The 17,915-nt window shown below is 49.0% G+C and overlaps 1 protein-coding gene across 3 annotated transcripts; it reads right to left on the bottom strand.

Moving 5' to 3' along the window:
* Positions 1 to 5,255: 5,255 nt before the first annotated feature.
* Positions 5,256 to 14,971, bottom strand: SLC39A3 (solute carrier family 39 member 3). Of its 3 annotated transcripts, none has more exons than XM_073323899.1 (4): positions 14,891 to 14,971; positions 12,585 to 12,645; positions 12,114 to 12,463; positions 5,256 to 11,530 (listed from the first exon to the last, which is right to left on the bottom strand). In XM_073323899.1, exons 3-4 carry the CDS (start codon positions 12,318 to 12,320, stop codon positions 10,790 to 10,792), a joined length of 948 nt encoding a protein of 315 aa, XP_073180000.1. In that variant the 5' UTR covers positions 12,321 to 12,463; positions 12,585 to 12,645; positions 14,891 to 14,971; the 3' UTR covers positions 5,256 to 10,789. The 3 variants fall into 3 exon arrangements, with proteins under 3 accessions (XP_073180000.1, XP_073179999.1, XP_073180001.1); XM_073323898.2 differs by lacking the exon at positions 14,891 to 14,971 and adding an exon at positions 13,649 to 14,583; XM_073323900.1 differs by lacking the exon at positions 12,585 to 12,645 and having other exon boundaries at positions 14,891 to 14,957.
* Between the last annotated feature and the right edge of the window lie 2,944 nt (positions 14,972 to 17,915).

Raw genomic sequence — 17,915 nt, 5'->3', positions numbered from 1 at the left:
TGCTCAGCCAGCGGGGAGGGGAGGACACGGACCGGTGGAGGAACCCAACACAGAGACCCGAGTGACCTTGCTGGAGGCTCCTTCCCAGAGTCGACCTGACGTCGTCTCCTGGCCCAGCTGCTTCCAGAGGAAAGTGCCTGCGGGTCCCCACAGGCGCAGGAAGGGGCAGAGTTAAGGTGATGGGCTCACCAGCAGGCTGCCTCCGCCATTCCGCTTGAACGGTGCCTTACCCTTTTTTTGGCAGTTAGTTTCCTAGGCATTTTTAAAGGGAAGAGAATATCTCCTAACCTTGTCTCGCTGTCTCCTTGGACTCCCTGGAAGCCTGTCTCCATCCCCCTTGTCTGATGCTTAGACAGGGAGCTCTGTGATGCAAGGGCCACCTTTCTATTGTGTTTGTGCAGCGCCTTGTCCATGGCTGGAACTCCTCGCTGCTGCAGGAATATAAACGATTCATAACGACAAAGAAATGTCTCCATGCCGAAGGGGTCAAAGGCCAACTGGTGCAGATGGACAGAAGCAGTAAACTGTGGCCTTGGGGTGAAATTCACCCCTGGGCAGAGGGCCCCTACAGAGTCCATAAGTCCCTTACATCCTCAGCCAAGGGCATAAGTGGTGCCCAGTCCTTGCTGCATGATGGGAAATTTCACCCATGTACACTTAAGCCCCCAAAGGTAACCTCGTATCTAGCAAAAAGGAGGACTTGTGGCACCTTAGAGACTAACCAATTTATTTGAGCATGAGCTTTCGTGAGCATCCGATGAAGTGAGCTGTAGCTCACGAAAGCTTATGCTCAAATAAACTAGCTAGTCTCTAAGGTGCCACAAGTCCTCCTGTTCTTTTTGCGAATACAGACTAACACGGCTGTTACTCTGAAACCTAGTATCTAGCAGCATTGCAGAGGTCCATAGAATGCTTCCTGGCATGCAATGTAAGGAATCCTTAGGGTAGCATCAGAGGCACATGGCCCTTGGCAAACCCTCTAGTTTTCCACTGCACTGAGGCTTCTGCGTGGGGTAATTTCCACGACCCCTTTCTAGTCATAATACTCCACCCGTCATTAGCAATTCTGCACACATGCACCTGGGAGATTGAAAAAAAAGCCTTGCAGGGCAGGCTCACTCCGCGTTGTCTAAGGCTCTGCAAACCCACTGAAAGTCCCATTGACAGCAGCCAGGGCCACACCGCCTCTCGGCATCAGTGGGTTTTGCAGAAGACGTGTTTTAGGTTTAGGCGAGGTAAAAGTTTTACAGTGGGAAAAAAGTGTATTTACTTCTCCCCACACCCCATCGTACAACTGCACACACAGACACACCCTTTCTCTACCACAACTCAACAGCAATTCTGGGGAAGGCACTCAGTTCCCCCCCCAGAATGCACCTTTCGGCTTAGACCAAGCCAAGAACATTCATCCCCCACAGGCGAGTGTCTGGAAAAGTTACAAGCACACTGAAAACAAGGAGGAGGGGAGGGGTGGTAAATGGAAGCTGTTTTGCAACCTTCAGAGAAGTCAGAGGTTAAAAAGTGCTCTGGGCAGGATGGCCTAGTGGCAAATGCGGCTGGAGTAAGGGTCAGGAGACCAGGTTCTATCCCTGTCTCTGCCACAAGCCTTGGTGAGTCACTTTAGCCGGGACTCTTAAAGGAGTCAAAGGGAGGCAGGAATTCTGACCCAGCCTCCCGTGCCTCAGTTTCCCTGTAAAATGGAGAGGACACTTAACTTCCTGTGTGAAGTGTTTTGAGATTTACCCAGGAAAAGCCCCTGAGAAGAGTCAAGTAGTGGGATTCTGGCCACTGTAGAATGGCTCTCTCCAGGACCCTTTCTAGCGTGTTGTCCAGTCTAGGTTTAAAAGTCCCAAGCAATGGATTTCCCCCCACTTCTCCTGGGGGGGTGGTGGTCATTGCACAGTCTAATGAAGGTCAGTGCTAGGAAGTTTTTCCGGATAGCCTGCCTGTGTTGGGCCAATCCTCAGCTGGTGTCAATGAATCATAGAATCATAGAATATCAGGGTTGGAAGGGACCCCAGAAGGTCATCTAGTCCAACCCCCTGCTTGAAGCAGGACCAATTCCCAGTTAAATCATCCCAGCCAGGGCTTTGTCAAGCCTGACCTTAAAAACCTCTAAGGAAGGAGATTCTACCACCTCCCTAGGTAACGCATTCCAGTGTTTCACCACCCTCTTAGTGAAAAAGTTTTTCCTAATATCCAATCTAAACCTCCCCCAATGGATGCAGTTCTGCTGACATCAATAGAGCTGGGCTGATTTATACTCACTGGACATGTCACTTCATTTGATCCCAATACTCCTATTAATGTATTGGTGTATTGCCCCCAATCACCAACAGGCCAATGTCTCTGACGTTGCAGGGGAAGGTCACACAGACGTTATGGGGGTAGGTCTTTAAGTCTGTAAATATATGCAAATTATGTATGGCCAGCATGTATGGAACTTTGCCAACGACGTCTCACAGCATCACATCATCTGGCCACTCTTGACACAGCCCGGGTGACACCTGGGAGAAAGCATCCTCACATGGCACGCGGGTGACAACCAACACACTAGTGCTGTCTCAGGCTGTGCGCTACAAGCCTCATCAGGAGCAGAAAGGTTTGCAGGTGCTGTGGAGGGGCTGGGTTCTCTGCCTCATTTTACAGGGAGCAGAGTTGCTGGCAGCATAGTCTAGTAGGTAGGAGACCCGAGTTCTAGTCTGACCTCTTGCATAAAGTCTGTCAGCAGGTCAGTGGTAGTCACTTCCCTCTGTTTCTCCTTCCATCTTTTGTCTATTCAGACAATAAAACTTTTTGGACCGGGGCTGCCTCTTTCTACATGCAAGGTCTTTACAGCTGCTACTGGGTTATAGTTAAGAAGGGATGTCCGGAAGTGGGGAGGAATGGGGGCGGGGGTGGGGGGGGCGTTTGAGTCCTTCCAAGCTTTTTTTTTTTTTTAATTAAACAAATACCTCTTACTGTTGTAACTCTGGCTGCTCTCATTCTCCATCAAAACGTTCTCTTGGATCCTGCTCAGCTCCAGGCTTCAGCACAATCCTGTGGCAATGAGTTCCACCAGCTACTTGAACATGGCATAAAAAAGTATTTCCTGTCATACTGTTTATAAAAAAACTGCTGCCTCTCAATTATCTTCAGATTTTAATTAAACACCCACCGTTCTACCCTTTGCTGGCCCAATCTTGCGCCGAGGTCCCAGGCCAAAGCCACTGCATATACCCGCCCCAGTTTATGCCAAGCAGCATCCTTAGATCACTGTCTTGGCTCCTTGAGATCTCTTGGCCCAGGCTACCCAGTGCAATATCTTGCCTCTTGGGCCCTGCTTCAAACCCGTCCCAGGTGGGAGGTTAATAGACACTGTTATCATCATACAAATTACTGGGTGGCCTTCATCCTCTCACTGGATAGGAGTACTAAAGACATAACCTTGCTGGCAGACCCATCCGAGAAAGCAAGGGGATTATTAATTATGAGTCATGGACTAGGAGCCCACTGTGCTAGGCACTGTACAAACACAGGACAAAGCTGGCCCCAAAAGCTTTCAATCTGAACAAGGTCATCTAAGTGAAACCGTCTGCCCCTCATTTGCATTCAGCTTCAGGGACAAGGGTAAGTGCTGCCGAAAGGAGCCAGCTCAGCAGCCTGGAAGATTGGCCACCCCTAAGCTGGCCCAGCTGTGCAGCAAGCTGCCCCCAGCCTCCCGCACCTTCTTTGCCTCGGAGAGGATTTTCCAGTCTCCATTTTTAAAAAATCTGTTCAAAACTCAGAAAGACTTTAAAATGGCCCTGAGATCAATCCGGCTGGAGGAGGCTCTAGTCTCTCTTCATGAATGAAGCAGGGAAAGAACTGAGAAAGAACTAGAAGGAGAGTGCAAAGGCAGGTCTTGTTCTGCTGAGGGCCCACAGTTCTGATCCCGGTGGACTGGGATTGCCAGGCCGCTCAGCGCCTCTCTGCGAATCCCTGTGTGGGAGCCGGAGGTGGGATGACTCATGTGAATGCTGGCACAACAGCAATTAAAATCTGCAGCTGCTATTAATAGCTGCCAGCGGAGGAGCCTGGCCGTCGCTGAATGAGTGCGGCTCCCACGCAGCTGTCAGCACGAATCCCATTGAGAAACACAAGCGAGTAACAGCACAGAGACAGCAGGGAGGGGTCGCCGCATTCTCGGGAGACTCCTCCCTGGAGATGCAAGTGACAGGATCCTGCTGCGAACACGATGCTTCCCACCCTGATTACAAGGGATGTTAGGCAGTGACCCCCTGGGGGAGACAGACTCTTCCTCTACCAATGATTCAGGGCCAAGACGGGGCTTTCCTAGGTGCATAATAAACCCACCCCCTCACTGCCCAGCTGCAGCATGTACGGAACAATTCCTCGGCCCCTTGGCGTGGAAGGAGCTGAACTGTTACTCATTAAAAAAAGAAATCAAGGCTCCTCCATCGTTTTAACGGATACTGGGCTCTTCCTCCTCTCATTCTTTTCACTCCAAGGTTCCAGCCGGAAGGACTCCTGCGGGCTGTATTGTCTTTGGTGAACCCCACTGGGTGAAGCATGTCAGAGATTCCACGGGGTATCTCCATTGGCCTGGTGGCTGAGATCAAGCGTAGAGATGATGAGGTTTGCTCCCACTCCTGATCTAGTGGGCGAATATTTCCCAACAACTATACTTGGGCTGTCAGCACTTTGGGACAGAGCCCGTCTTTTGCTTTGTGTCTGTACAGCACCTAGCACAGCATGACTAGGTTCGCTAGGCACTACCAGAACACAAATACGTAACAACCCTGTCTGCAACAGTCCTAGCTGCTTTTCGGTTTACTCAACTAGACTTTGTGAGTCAATTCCCCCTGCCCTGTGCCTGGGACAGTCATGCCAGTGCAGACCTGCAAAACCAACCCCCCAGATGAGAATGGGGGCCTTATGCACCCACAGAGCATAGGTATAACTGCCTGTGCAAGACAACGAGCAGTTGGCCCCCATAAGCCAAATTCCTACTGGAAATAAGCAGACAACTCCACAGAAATCAGGTCTGAACTGACCCAAATGGCTTTTACAGTTAGCCAGGCCCAGGGTGTAAATCTGGAACTGGATCACGGCATGGAAGGCTCTGGCTGTATCGGGGCCCCTTACCCACAAGCTAAATGCACACCACGTGTACGTCATGGGGAAGCATCCGGAGAAGCAGACTGGGCCATGGTGTCACAGGCAGAGCAGCCCAGAAACATTAAGAACTAAACAAGTGAATGAAACAAATCAAGAAAAGAACATAGTGTTTATTGGGAGCAGTTGTCAGCTTTCTGCATTTCTAAACAAAACAACAACTGTACAAATAATAACCGCAAGTTGCCCGCGCAGTTAAATAAATATTCTCATCACACACATGGGTGGATCATTCTGGAGCACAGCAGATTAACAGGAAAAGGTCTGACCTGAGACAGTCCCTGATCCATCTGCAAAATGTGCCAAGTTTGTGGCTCTTAAGGTGTTAAATCCCAAAGTCTATCAAAACAGAAACCTGCCTTGATTGCAAAGGGCTCGCCCCTTCCATCAGGCCAGCTGGAACCCTGGAACCCAAGAATGATGAATGACCAGCACTCGCCCCAGGCCTGGCTCTAACGGGTCCTTCTGCAGGAATATTAACAAGTACAATCAATCCTGCTAGGACGATGTGTTGAGGGTTGGGACTGCGTCCTGTGCCAAACCTCAGTCCATACCAGGGGGACTTTCAGTTCCCTTGAGGGGTACACTTTCCTCTTCTGTGAGCACAATCTCTTGCACAAGAGCAACCCCCACAGGAGTATTTTAAGCTGTATCAGTCCACTCTCGCTACTGGGGGGTGTGTGGTGTCCAAACAATCTGAAAATGCCTTTAGCCCTTTGCTAATAGCTTGGGGTACACTCAGATTTGCCCATCCTGAGCAGATGCCCCTGGGACACCACAGAGTTCTTTTAAAAAAATCTTGTAGCTAGGGTTGTCTGCTTTGGCATTAGGATTTTAACCCCAACCCCTCAGCTAGGAGACAGACACATCTCTCCGGACAGAGCCACAGAAGGGGACAGTCAGGATCAGGGAGGGGGACTTGGATGCCAGGAGGGCAGATGGGCCAACAAAAGATCCTCCCCCTTACAAAGGGATCCGCAGAAGGTCAGAGAACTACAGTCTAAAATACCCAACAAGGCCCAGTGGTTAAATACTCATTTAAATCCAGATAGCCTCTGATTTTCTAACCCATGTTAACGGACATTCAGATCTGTCCCATTTTAGATATTTATACTGACACCAGCATTCCTATTTACAACCCTGCCCCCCCGGCCATTTATAAAGGCTGCAGATGTGTCTGCCCAGCCCTTGGTTAAAAAAAATCACCAGGGACTGCGTCTTCCTCTTAGGAGGAGTCTGCATGTGGCAGCCACAGCACCATGCCCACATTCACACGTATCCTTTTAGGATGTGACTCAAGCACTGAAGAACCCCAGTATGCTCAAAAATTCACTTCCCATGGCACCCTCCTTGCTAATGGGCTGTCTTAAACTCAGAGCAGCTGACGGATTTTCGCTTCTATTCTATTCAATTCATTGCATTTGTCTAGCTGAAAAACACATTACCTCAGACCACAATGAAATATGGTTCAGAGGCAGGGTAAGCAGGGTCAGTCAGTGCATCTGAGAACCAACAATCACATGGACACACAACACAGACAACAATCACAACTTCATCATGCCCCATAGTGTACTCAATTGTTTCTCCCTTCGTCATGGCTGATTTTCTGATGAGACTTGTGCTAGTGCAGGGTCCCTCTGTGTAGATCCGACTGCAGAATCGGGACCTACGCTTGTAAAATAAGCTATTTTGAAACTGAAATCTACACCAAAGTGGTACAGGTCACTTGGCCTTTAATAGAAGGTGAAAATGGGATATCTGATTGGAGGACACACCTTCTGCCCTGCCAAGGGGATGTTTCTATTACCTAACAGGTTTGCTCTCTCTAACCATAGCACTAGTCCTGAATGGACGCCCCTTTGGAGAAACCCAGCGTTTACGAGAGAGACGAAAAAGGTCGCTCAAAGTGGGAGTGCCATTTTCATAGCCACTCGAGTTCCCTGAGCTTTCACCATTCTTTCTAGTCTGGGTTGGGAAGGCAACTGCACTAAAGCCAGTTATTTCTCCTTGTTACAAGGACTAGTTTTAAGTTTGGCCATTGTCTCTTTTTGTGTCATGGGGTATGTCTACACTGCAAAGAAAAACCCGCAGGGCCAAGGCACCGAGCCTGGGTCAATTGACTCTGGCTTGCGGGGCTAGAAATGGCAGTATAGACATTCTTGATACAAGAATCTGCAGGCTGAGTGGTAGCTAGAACATGTTCAAACCTCGGCAGACCAAACATCATCCCAGGGGGCTGGATGTGATCCATGTGCAGGTCTGCACCACTCACCACATGCTGGAAAGGAGGAGCCCTTCCTTTACATGGTATTTATGTGCTTGACATTCAGTTAGAGGAGCTGAATGACCCCTCGCCTACGCCAGTTTAACTCGGTCAATGTAAACGGCTGCAAAGGCCCTTCTACCACCTGATGTGACTGGGAGGATTTCAGCACGGTGCAGCGCCTGGGCTGGACCTTGCAGCTCCCTGTCCATAAAGACCAGCAATCTGTCCTGTGATCTTGTTACGAGAATGTCAAAATGAAATCAAAGCCACGTTCCATGGAAAGAAACCTGCAGCACTGACTGGCTGCCCCAGAGCCATGGGGCAGCTTTCCTGTGCGTCCCAGCAGAGAGTAAGCAATTTGGCCTGCACTCCTGAAGAGGCTTCCTGCAGGTCTGAGCCAGGCACCCACTCAGCAGTAGCAGGGTGGGGAAAGGATGCTGACAGAAGATGCTGCTAACTTCCCAGATAAGGAAACCTGGACTCTCGCTCCTTCCTTCGGACAAACTCTGCAGAGAAGGGCCCTTAACTCAGAAGTACCACTGAGCAAGTGCATCTTTCTGGGCCAGGAAATCTATTCCTGGTTTGGACTGAGGTAGGCACGTTCCTGCAAGTCACTGGAGCTTTGTTGGGATAAGCCTTGGCTATTGATTTAGCTTGAGAGCATCCTTCAGGCTGTGGATCACTTACAGGGAGGCACTCCATCTCCTACCTTGCTCTGATTAGCATTCAGCAAATACCAGGGTGTCCTACAAGCACTGGCAGAGGCGCATGGGAGCTCCAGTAAAGAGGCAGCCATTACCAGTGGCTGTGGTTTGCCACAGGAGAGATGCAAATCTGGATAGCACCTTGGGATTTTGGCTCCTCTTACAGGAAAGAGCTGATGACAGAAGGGAGATCCAACTCTTCTGCACCTCGCTTCTCCAGTTCATGTCACCCCAAAATACACCGCCCCAGTCAAAGTCAGAGCATTAGAGAAATGACAGGCCTGTACATGTGACAGTCTGATAGAGACTGCCGCTCACACATTGAGATCCAGTGGTAATATCAGCCCTGCCTGGCCAGCTGAAGGGTTTGAGGATGGGGGAGGATCCTGAATGTGGAAGTGGAGGAAAACAAAATGCTCTTGAACAAATGGGCAAGTGAAAACCCGGGCACTCAGACACCGCCCACTTCCACTGTCTTGGAGGTGCTCAAATCTTCTGGCCACCTACCTGCAGGATGGAGCCAATGCAGGACAAAAGGGTCTGCAGCCAGACGCAGACCAGCTTTAGAAAAGCAGCAATTAATCAGCAGCAATACCCATCCCACCTTTGATTTACAAAATGAACAACATTAAACCAATCCCCTGTGAACTGCCCGTGGCCTACCTAGTTGCACATTAAAGCCCACATCAAACATGTTGGGGTCCATTGTCACCGCACGCGCACCCCCTTTCTAGTGATAATACTCAGCACTTCCACAGCCAGGACATGAACTGGCTAATTCTCACAACACTCCCAGGAGGCAGGATAAATATCATCAGCCCCTTTTCACAGAGGGGGAAAGACCTAGCCAAGGTCACTCAGGGCTTCTATGGCAGAGCCAGAATTGAACTCAGAACTTCTAGACTCATTCCCCCGGTCTCAGTCACTCCAGCAGTGAGGACGATTTGGGGGGAGGGATAGCTCAGTGGTCTGAGCATTGGCCTGCTAAACCCATGGTTGTGAGTTCAATCCTTCAGGGGGCCATTTAGGGATCTGGGGCAAAAATTGGGGATTGTTCCTGCTTTGGGGACTAGATGACCTCCTGAGGTCCCTTCCAACCCTGATAGTCTATGATTCAAGATCCAAACCAAACTGATAGATTCCCTGATACTAAGGTGGTGTGGGAGAGCAGGAAAGAATACAATCTATCCTATCTCACAGCATCAAAGACCCCCAAGTATACTCCCTCGCCACTCGTGTTCTACAGCTGTTGTGTAGTTTTCATATCTGATTGAATGTTTTTACATGCAGAAATCTCCAAGTCATTATGGACACTATGCCTGTCTTGCCATCAAAGCCCTGAAGAGGCCAGAATGAAGGGCGAGCGATAGAAGCAGCAGGGTAGGTTGTGACTGCTGCGCTGGAGGCAAACCTCTATGCGGTGGCTAGCTACGAGAGAGAACGTTTACAATGCCACCTGCCAGCAATTCTGTATTTGGGAACCAAATTGGCACATCACGCCAAACTGTATTTTAACTGGCCCTTGCTAACTGGGGTCACCTGAGGCCTATAATTAGCTCCTCCCCATTTCTTCCAAGTAAGATTAATTAACTTTGGTGTTCTGTAGCAATTAAAATATTGGTTGCCAGACACCATCAGTTGGTCCTCATCAGTCACCATACGGGACAGAGTTGCCAGTATAAGAGAGAAGCAAACATGTTAGCACAAAGAAGACATGGCTTTGGGAGAGTCATTTTGGATCCATCCAAGGGTGAGTCCCCCACAAACCAAAATCCACCTCAGACAGTTGGAATGCCCTAATTCTGTGTTCTGGAAATTGCAAACATCAGTTTGTTACAAACTCAAGACCATGAGGCCAGAGCTCCCTGGATGCTCTGGAAAGGATTTTGGATTTTAATGCTAAGTTTTTCAAAGTGATCGTTACCCAAACTCCTAGAGATTCACATCCGTGACTGTGCAATGAAGAGCCAGACAACAGTGATGGAACACGACACATGGGGGTAAAAAGGACTCTGGCCTGTTGCTTTGATTAATCTCTCAGGAACAATACCAACCCAATGGACCTTTTGTGGCTTAACAGAATTTCTGCCAGCAGAGGATCCTGGCTCAAATCTCACCTAAAAGACATTTGTTGTATCCCAGAACAGTTGATATTTTTGGCAGTTATTAACACCAACCAGGTTTCTTCTCAAAACTAAACTGGCACAAGCAGCTTAGTGCTGTTTTGCGATCCATTACCCCAGCCTGCTTTCAGTTTGATTTCTCCGTTACTTTTCACCTCCTTGGAGCCCAGAGACTGAAGGCAGGAGCGACAGAATATAAAGTCAGGTTACCCTGTGCTGTGGGGTGGGATCTCTAGACAAACAGCAGAATGCACAGCAGACAAGGTCCCTTCGGAGGTAATGTTACAACCAGTTACTTCACCATGACCGCCAACAATCTCCACACCAACGCCACAACCCATCGTTCCAATGCCACATGAAACCTCTTTCTGGACACTCCCCAATCTTATTTTCTGTGCACCCCTTTTGCCAGGTCGATGCGTAAACACCCCCCAGACTGTGATGTTCCTCAGCGTCCCTACTTGGCTGGAAAGGGGTCTTGTTCTCGGCACCATTTACAACAGGGAGGAATCGGGGTTTACTGTCCGTCAGTCCAGCCTTCACCACTTGAAAAAGACAAGCAACGCCAAGGTCGTGTAGCCCAAGACCAGGAAGAGGACCTTCAGCAAGCGATCATTCTTATCTTCCAGTTCCTTTGCCAGGATCTCAAAGAAGGTGACAAACAAGAAAGTTCCAGCAGCAATGCCCTGTAAGAGCACAGAAGCCACACTGCTGGCCAAGTTCTGGGCGCTCTCAATGCCCATGCCGATCCCAATACCCAAAGGAATCATCAAACTCACGGTAAGTGCTAGCTTGGCAGCGTCCTTCAGTGTTAATGAGATCTTGGCCATGCTGATACCCAGTGCCACAGCCACCAGTGTCTCATGGATGGCCACGCCCAGGAACAGACTCATGACTTTGTTTCCTTCCTCCTGTAGGCCCAGGGCCAGGCCCTCAAAGATGGAGTGGGCAGACAAGGCAAACACCAGGCTGAAGAGCCGCAAGGGGCTGGATTGGGAAAGCTCCTGGACGTTCAAGCCATGGCTGTGGGAGTGGTGGCCATGCTCATGGTAAAGCGTGCGCCCTCTGGAAGATGCTATGAAGGGGCTCTCATATTCTGAGTCACTCCCGACATCTGAGCCGGCGTTGAAGGTCTCCAGGTCGATGAAGGAAGGCTTCTCCTTCCGAAAGGTCAGGATGAGCTGCTCCACAAAGACAGTCATAAAGAAGCCCACCAGCATGATGGTCTCAGCCAGGGGGTAGTCTGCGGTCACCTTCCCAAGCTTGAGAACTTCTTGAAGCTGGAACAAAGGGAAAGGAATCTGCAGTGAAACTGGCTGCATCTTTCACCATTCAAAATAATATGGGGGACTTCTCCCTAAGCTTTAAACGTTTTCAATGTAAAGACTGGAACCACAGCAGGTACCCAACCATGGGCATCCGCCAGGGTACATCAGGCTTCTGTTACTGGGTCTCTAGGATCCTCCACCTTGCTTTAAGGATCAGCCTCTTCCTGGGGTTCCCATGGCTTCTGTTTAATGGTGTACACTTTAATATGCAATGAAGCTGGCACTGCCTAGTCTCACAATGATGAGTCTGGGGTTAAGGGCAGCCCAGGCTTGTGCCCTTGTAGCACTGGGATTAGGAGAAGCCCCTATGTGGCACCAGCTTGCAGAGCAGAGGGTTTGGTCTGATAAAGTGGTAGCTTCCTGAACATGCTGGGAAGCCCTGGCCTGTGGCACTGTTATCATATCGGACAACATCTTCAAAGCAATATCATCTCAAAGCAGAGGACACTCCCAAATCCCCGTGTCAGAACAGAAGGGACTATCTGGAGTCATTACAGCTGCAAAACAAAACCCCAACGAGTTTGCCCACAGCTACCTTTTCTCGTACGGCGGGGAGCAAGGCGTTGAAGCAGGTGGCCAGGAAGACCCCTCCTCCGAAGGAATTGCAGAGGGCAATGACCTTTCTGGAGCGATGAGCTTTCTCATAATCTGCTTCTATTATCTTGACAGGCAGGAGGGACCCGAGCAGCATGAGGAAAAAGACCCCCAGCAGACACAGAACTTTGACTGCTTTGATATTCATCTTGTCTCCCTGGAGAATGTCCCCTGCCAGGAACTCTGAAAAATGAGTTTGCTGGGGTCCTTCAAATAGTTACTGTAATTGTTATATCAGCATTTAAACAGCAAAAACCAGTGTCCAGAGAATCATGTTCCTGAGCTCGCTAGCTGTGGAAAGGAGCAAGACAAATGATATTTGCCTATGTAAATAAATAGTTAGAGCATGCAATAGAGCACCTTTCATCCCAAACTTGCATTTCAGTTTACATACAGGAATTACGTCACTCACCACTAACACGCAGCCATCTCTAGAGTGGAGGGAACCAAATAGCTAGCCTGCACAAATGGGGCTAAGGAGGTAAGCAGAGAAAAGGGAAATTTTCAAAGTTAGGACACAGGGCAAACTCATGACCCTGTAAAAAGCGCCACCGGCTCTTTCGTACTGAATAGAGGCAGCCTCAGGTGGCACAATCTGAGAGACCCAGGCATGGTAAAACGCAGAAAATGCAGGTTGCAATCCTGCAATCGGAGCCACAGGGGCAGAACTTTGCACCCATCAAAATCCAGCTGCAGGATTCGGGCTTTAATTCAAGCCACCTTGGAAGAATATTACTTCATCTATGGTGTGGGTACCTTATGTTGTTGAAATTACACTTTTTAAAATCCACTTTCACCATTTATGTGGGTCTCTTTTTAAATTTCACTGAGCTGGGTCAGTTTCCGTTTCTTACGCCCAAACTGCAACCTCGCTATGGTTGGGCTGAAAATCCTGCCGCAACGGTTGGGCGGCCAATTCTGCAGGTGAATGGCTGAACTATTTAAAAAGCCAGTTTTAAATTAAATGAATAAACAATCCTGAAATCATGTATATTATTAGGTTTTGAAATACGATTATTTTTGCCTAGCAAAAATCTAAACCAAGCCTAAACCATCTGTAGTATGCCCTTTAAAGGGAAGCTCTTGGCAGAAATTCAGTATTTATTCTTTATTTTCTCATTCAGAGCAACAACAGAGTGGGTGAAAGAACAAACAGATGGTAGCTTCACAAAAGACAAAGATGTAAAACTCAAGATCCCTGGATCATTATAAACAATTTACTCTGAAACATAAAAGTTTTCCCCCCATATGGCATATGCAGCCAGGGTGCAATTTGTATTCCACAAAGCACTTTAAAAGAAGAAATGGGTTAAATTAAGATTAAACATTTTTTACAGGTATACTATCATCAATGATGTTTCCCTCAAGATTTAGAAATTAGGCAAAAGTACAGCTAAGATTCTAGCCCGTTTCCCTTAGCTATTACACTGAACTAATTTACAAAGTCAAATCAATGGCACGTTGAGAGGTTCTTACTGCTGTGACACAAAGGTAAAGAGTTCCATACGGCCGGGAGCACTCAGCAGTCTGAACCACAGTATATTTCACTCTAATGAACAAAGACAAAATGTTCATAGCCACACCGATGCTCAAAGCAATAATGGACAAGGTAGATAATTGGATAACTGGTTACTGGACCAGCAAATGAGATTGAAAACAAAAAACCTTTGGGCTACAGATTTCCTTGAGGGGGTGGCAGTGTTTTCCTTTCTGAGCTGCATGGTTCTAATAGCAGAGGAGAATTACCATTTTGTAGATAATTTCTCCTGGAACAAAATTGTTGCATTATAACATTGTACCAGACCCAAAGACTGTTTTAATGCCAAAGTCATGTTTTATTGACTTGAAAAAAGGGACACTGACGAACCAAGTTTGCCCTTTGTAAATCCTTTGATCTCTAGGACAAAGTCGATATGACGTTTTGATCACGCTATTTTGTCATATAAACAAGACCATGCTGGGATCCCTGAAAATATTTGGGAAGGTTATTAATGCCTATAGCTCATACGACAGCCCTATCAAATTCGACTGGGCACGGCAAATTTAGATTGAACAGCCTTCTGACAGAGGTTGGTAGCTCCTGCGTTCCTAGGGAATCAAAAATACTGACCCAAGACATGAGGGTTGGAACCGCAGCTGCATTTTCTAGCAGCTGCGGCTAGTCCCTTACTTGGGGGGATGGGGGGGGGGGGCTACGCTCCACGTAGCTTTGCTGCCCCCTCAGAGCATAGTGCTGTTGGGTCACTGCACCATCACACCCCCCCCGCCCCCCGCAAAGTATGGCCCTGCCAGCCTTGGGATGTGGGAGAAAATCCCACCCTCCTCACAGAGCTGGGCCGTCGCAGGATAAAGTCGCCTCCTTTTGCATCCAGGCGGCAGCGCGGCCCCTGTCCTCCCCATCCCCATCCCCCCAAACCAGCCCCTTGGTCCCTGGCGCCAGGCTCAGCCAGCACCGTGACTCCGTGGCCACCCGCCCCCGCTTGTCTCTGACTCCCAGGAGGCCCAGGGCTCCTCGACCCTCTCATGACCCGTCCCCAGGCTCCCACCCAGGGCCTCATGCCAGGCTCCCAACCCCCCCCCCCCGCCTGTCCTCCCCTCTAACCCCCCCCCCCGCCTCCCGCTCCACGTCCCATCCCCCCAGGTGCCCCCACTGCTCCCCTCCCCCCGGGCCTTGTCCCCCAGCACCCCCGGGTTCCGGGACGGTCCCTCCTCCCTTACCTTCGGGATCCTTGGCCGGCTCCACGCCCGGGCAAGCCCCAAACCCTGAGGTCCCACCCTTTCCGGAGACGTTCACCTGTGATTGGCTGCTGGGAACGCCCTGAGAGCAACCGCCGTTTCTCACTGGCTGGAGGGGACGTCAATCAGCGCCTCTGGCCTCGCCTACCAGTTGTGCCAGGAAAATGCCCGCCCCCCCGGGCCACGGGGTGCGTCCCTGAGGAGGGCCCGAGGAGAAACAAGGGCCCGCTGTGTAAGGTTCCGCTGCCTGTTCTAGAGGCTGCAGAGCTGTCCAGGGGCAATTGGTGCTGAAAGTGGCATTGTGCGTATGGGGCTGGTGGTTTCAGCAGGGGAGGGCACAGGTGCTGGAACTAAGGGTGCTGCCACTCCCCCAAACTTGAATTGGTTTCTGTTATACACAAGGCTTATAGTTTGGTTCAGCGGCTTTCAGCACCCCCACTATAAAATTTGTTCCAGCAGCCCTAGGGTAGTGGGAGGATTGCTGGGTTCTGCGTCCGGCTCCACCAGAGACTTCTTGAGTGACCATGAGCAAATCCCATCCGCACCCTGTGCTTGTTTCCTTAACTGGAACACAGGACGAATACTTGGCCCCCTGCAGCGAGGCTCCGCTTGAACTAGCATCTCAAGTTCTGAGGGACTCTCAGATGAACAAGGCTCAAGCAGGGGAAGAATGGTGGTATCCGTGTGAGAACAGCAGCTTTCAACAGAGGCCTCTCCTCTGACAGAGAAAATGCTTGAGCAGAAGCTGTCTGCACCCCTGACCGCACAAACTGTTGCGCAGGGACTATGGTGAAATCCGGCCGACATTCACCCACAGCTTAGGAAATGTCGACCTGCACTAAATATTCTCCCAACCTTTGGAAAAGCTGCTGTAAATACTCAAGGCAAGGAGCAGTTAAACACCTTTAAGAGATGGTGTGTGACCCTAGGTAGTTCCCACCCCACTGCACCAGTTTTGCACCTGCCAGGCTACCGGAGAGAGCCTTCACAATCCCACAAACAAACCCCTGGTCTTATAGGTAACAGCTAATATTTTGATGCACAAGATGCTGTTTTTCAAATGAATTTGTTTGGAAAGAAGATCAGAATCCATGGGATGTAAAATAAATGCATTTTGCAGGACATCATAAGGGGAGACAGGATGTAGCTACCAGTATTGGATGGGTGTAAACACACAAAAGAGGGAGAGGAAGTGGTTTGACTAGATTAAGTACACATACCTAGGAACAAATAAGGGAAAACATTTAGGCTGAATACCCAGGAAAACTTTCCCAACAAAGAGATTTTCAACTGTGGAACAGCTGCAAGGGAGGTAGTGGAAGCCCCATCATTACCATGTGGACTGTATTAAGCCCTAAGAAAACATATGGTCAGGAATGATCATGAATTGAGTGCAAGAAGGTGGGGAGAAATTGACACTATTCCTTCAACCACACATCATCTCAAACAGCTGTGCTTCTAGCACAAACTCCACACGGAAGATCCTGCATGCAGAAGAGCCAAGTAGCATTTCTATCATTTCCATCAGCTGACACACATACACGCGCACAAACGTAATAGTAGCAAAGCTGAAAAGTAAACGGGACAAACAGCAGCATTTCCCAGTCTGAGGGGTGGAGGTAGAGAAGAAACCAAACCTGCTTCTTTTCAAGCAAAGGAGGTTTTGGGGGCAGGGGGCAAAAAATCCTCTCAAGTTAATTGGAAATCTGCAAAGAAGATGAAAGGCAGCTGGCTTTGTGAAACAGAAGGCTCTGAATACACAAAGGTGGGGTTGGAGAGGACAGATATTTACAGCCCTAGGCAGAGGAGTCAGTGGAGTGAGACAGACAGGAAGGCACAGGCTGCACCAAGGTACGGGGAGGTAGGATGAATGATGAAGCAGGGCTGATCTGTCAGGGCTGCTCAGTGGAGAGGAAAGAGCCAGCAGAACTTTTCCCTTTGCCAGCTCCCAAATGACACAGCCACAAGAAACCTTTGCTTTTCCCTATTTACATCTGGCCTCCTTTTGTGCATGAGGGCTCAGTGACTGGCTGCGGTGACAGTGGGAAGGTGGGAATTGGGGGAAAAGCGGGTACTTATAGTTATCATAGCTACATGAATTTAGTTTATATTACTGTAGCACTTAGAAAGCACAACCATGGATGAGGGCCAAGGGACATCGTGGAGCACTTATTTTTCTCTCTAAGAGCCTCACCAGGCTCAAACTTACCAAGTATCGGTGAATTAAGACCAATATTCACTACTGAAGTTTACCTCTAGGAGTGAAAAACAGAGGCATAGCAGCACCTTAACTGGAAGGTTCAAGTTTCACATTGAGAGTCCAAGTTCTCCCTGGGACTGCTCTCGTTTAAGGGATGGACTTTGTCCAAGGGCTGAGTTTCATAGTTTGTAGTTTTTCATAGCTGGTGACAGCCACAGACATTGTTTCTTGTTGGGAGTGAAGTTATAGTCAGGCCTGACAAAGCCTGCTGTGTAGGTCTGCATCTTTCTTGCACCTGCGCAAAGTAATCATGCTTGTGAGGAAAACAGAAGTAACTTCAAAGCCAGAAAAGAGCAGTTTGTTTCCAGGGTGGGAGCCATTGATGGGGTCTGGTTATGGAGGTGGAGGCCATGGCTCTGGCTGAGAACCTCACTGTATCCATTGAGGCATCAGCTATGAATGCAGCTGCAAGGGAAACTTTTGTTAGACACACACCATTCACCCAGCTGCAGGAATGCAATGCTCTTAGAAAGACTTTTAAACCTGAAGGTTAAAAAAAACCCTTCAGTATCTGTGAACCACTGTTTAAAAAAAATTCACACCAAAAGGAGAAGAGAAAGTTAGCCAATGGCTCCCACATTGAAGTTCTAAACTGCAAGGACATCACTCAGTTTCACTTTCTAGGTGTTTTATCTTTTTAACATAGTAGGGTGTTTTAAAATAAAAACATGTAAATGCATTAGTTAGTTTTAAATATAGCACTGCAGGTGCTGCATGTGAACTGCTAGCCACAGAAGGTCTCAGGGG

This window comes from Lepidochelys kempii, chromosome 25 (assembly GCF_965140285.1).
Source record: "Lepidochelys kempii isolate rLepKem1 chromosome 25, rLepKem1.hap1, whole genome shotgun sequence".
Taxonomy (NCBI): Eukaryota; Metazoa; Chordata; order Testudines; family Cheloniidae; genus Lepidochelys; species Lepidochelys kempii.
The sequence above is the reverse complement of the archived record's forward strand: the minus strand, read 5'-3'. Positions and strand labels throughout refer to the sequence as shown.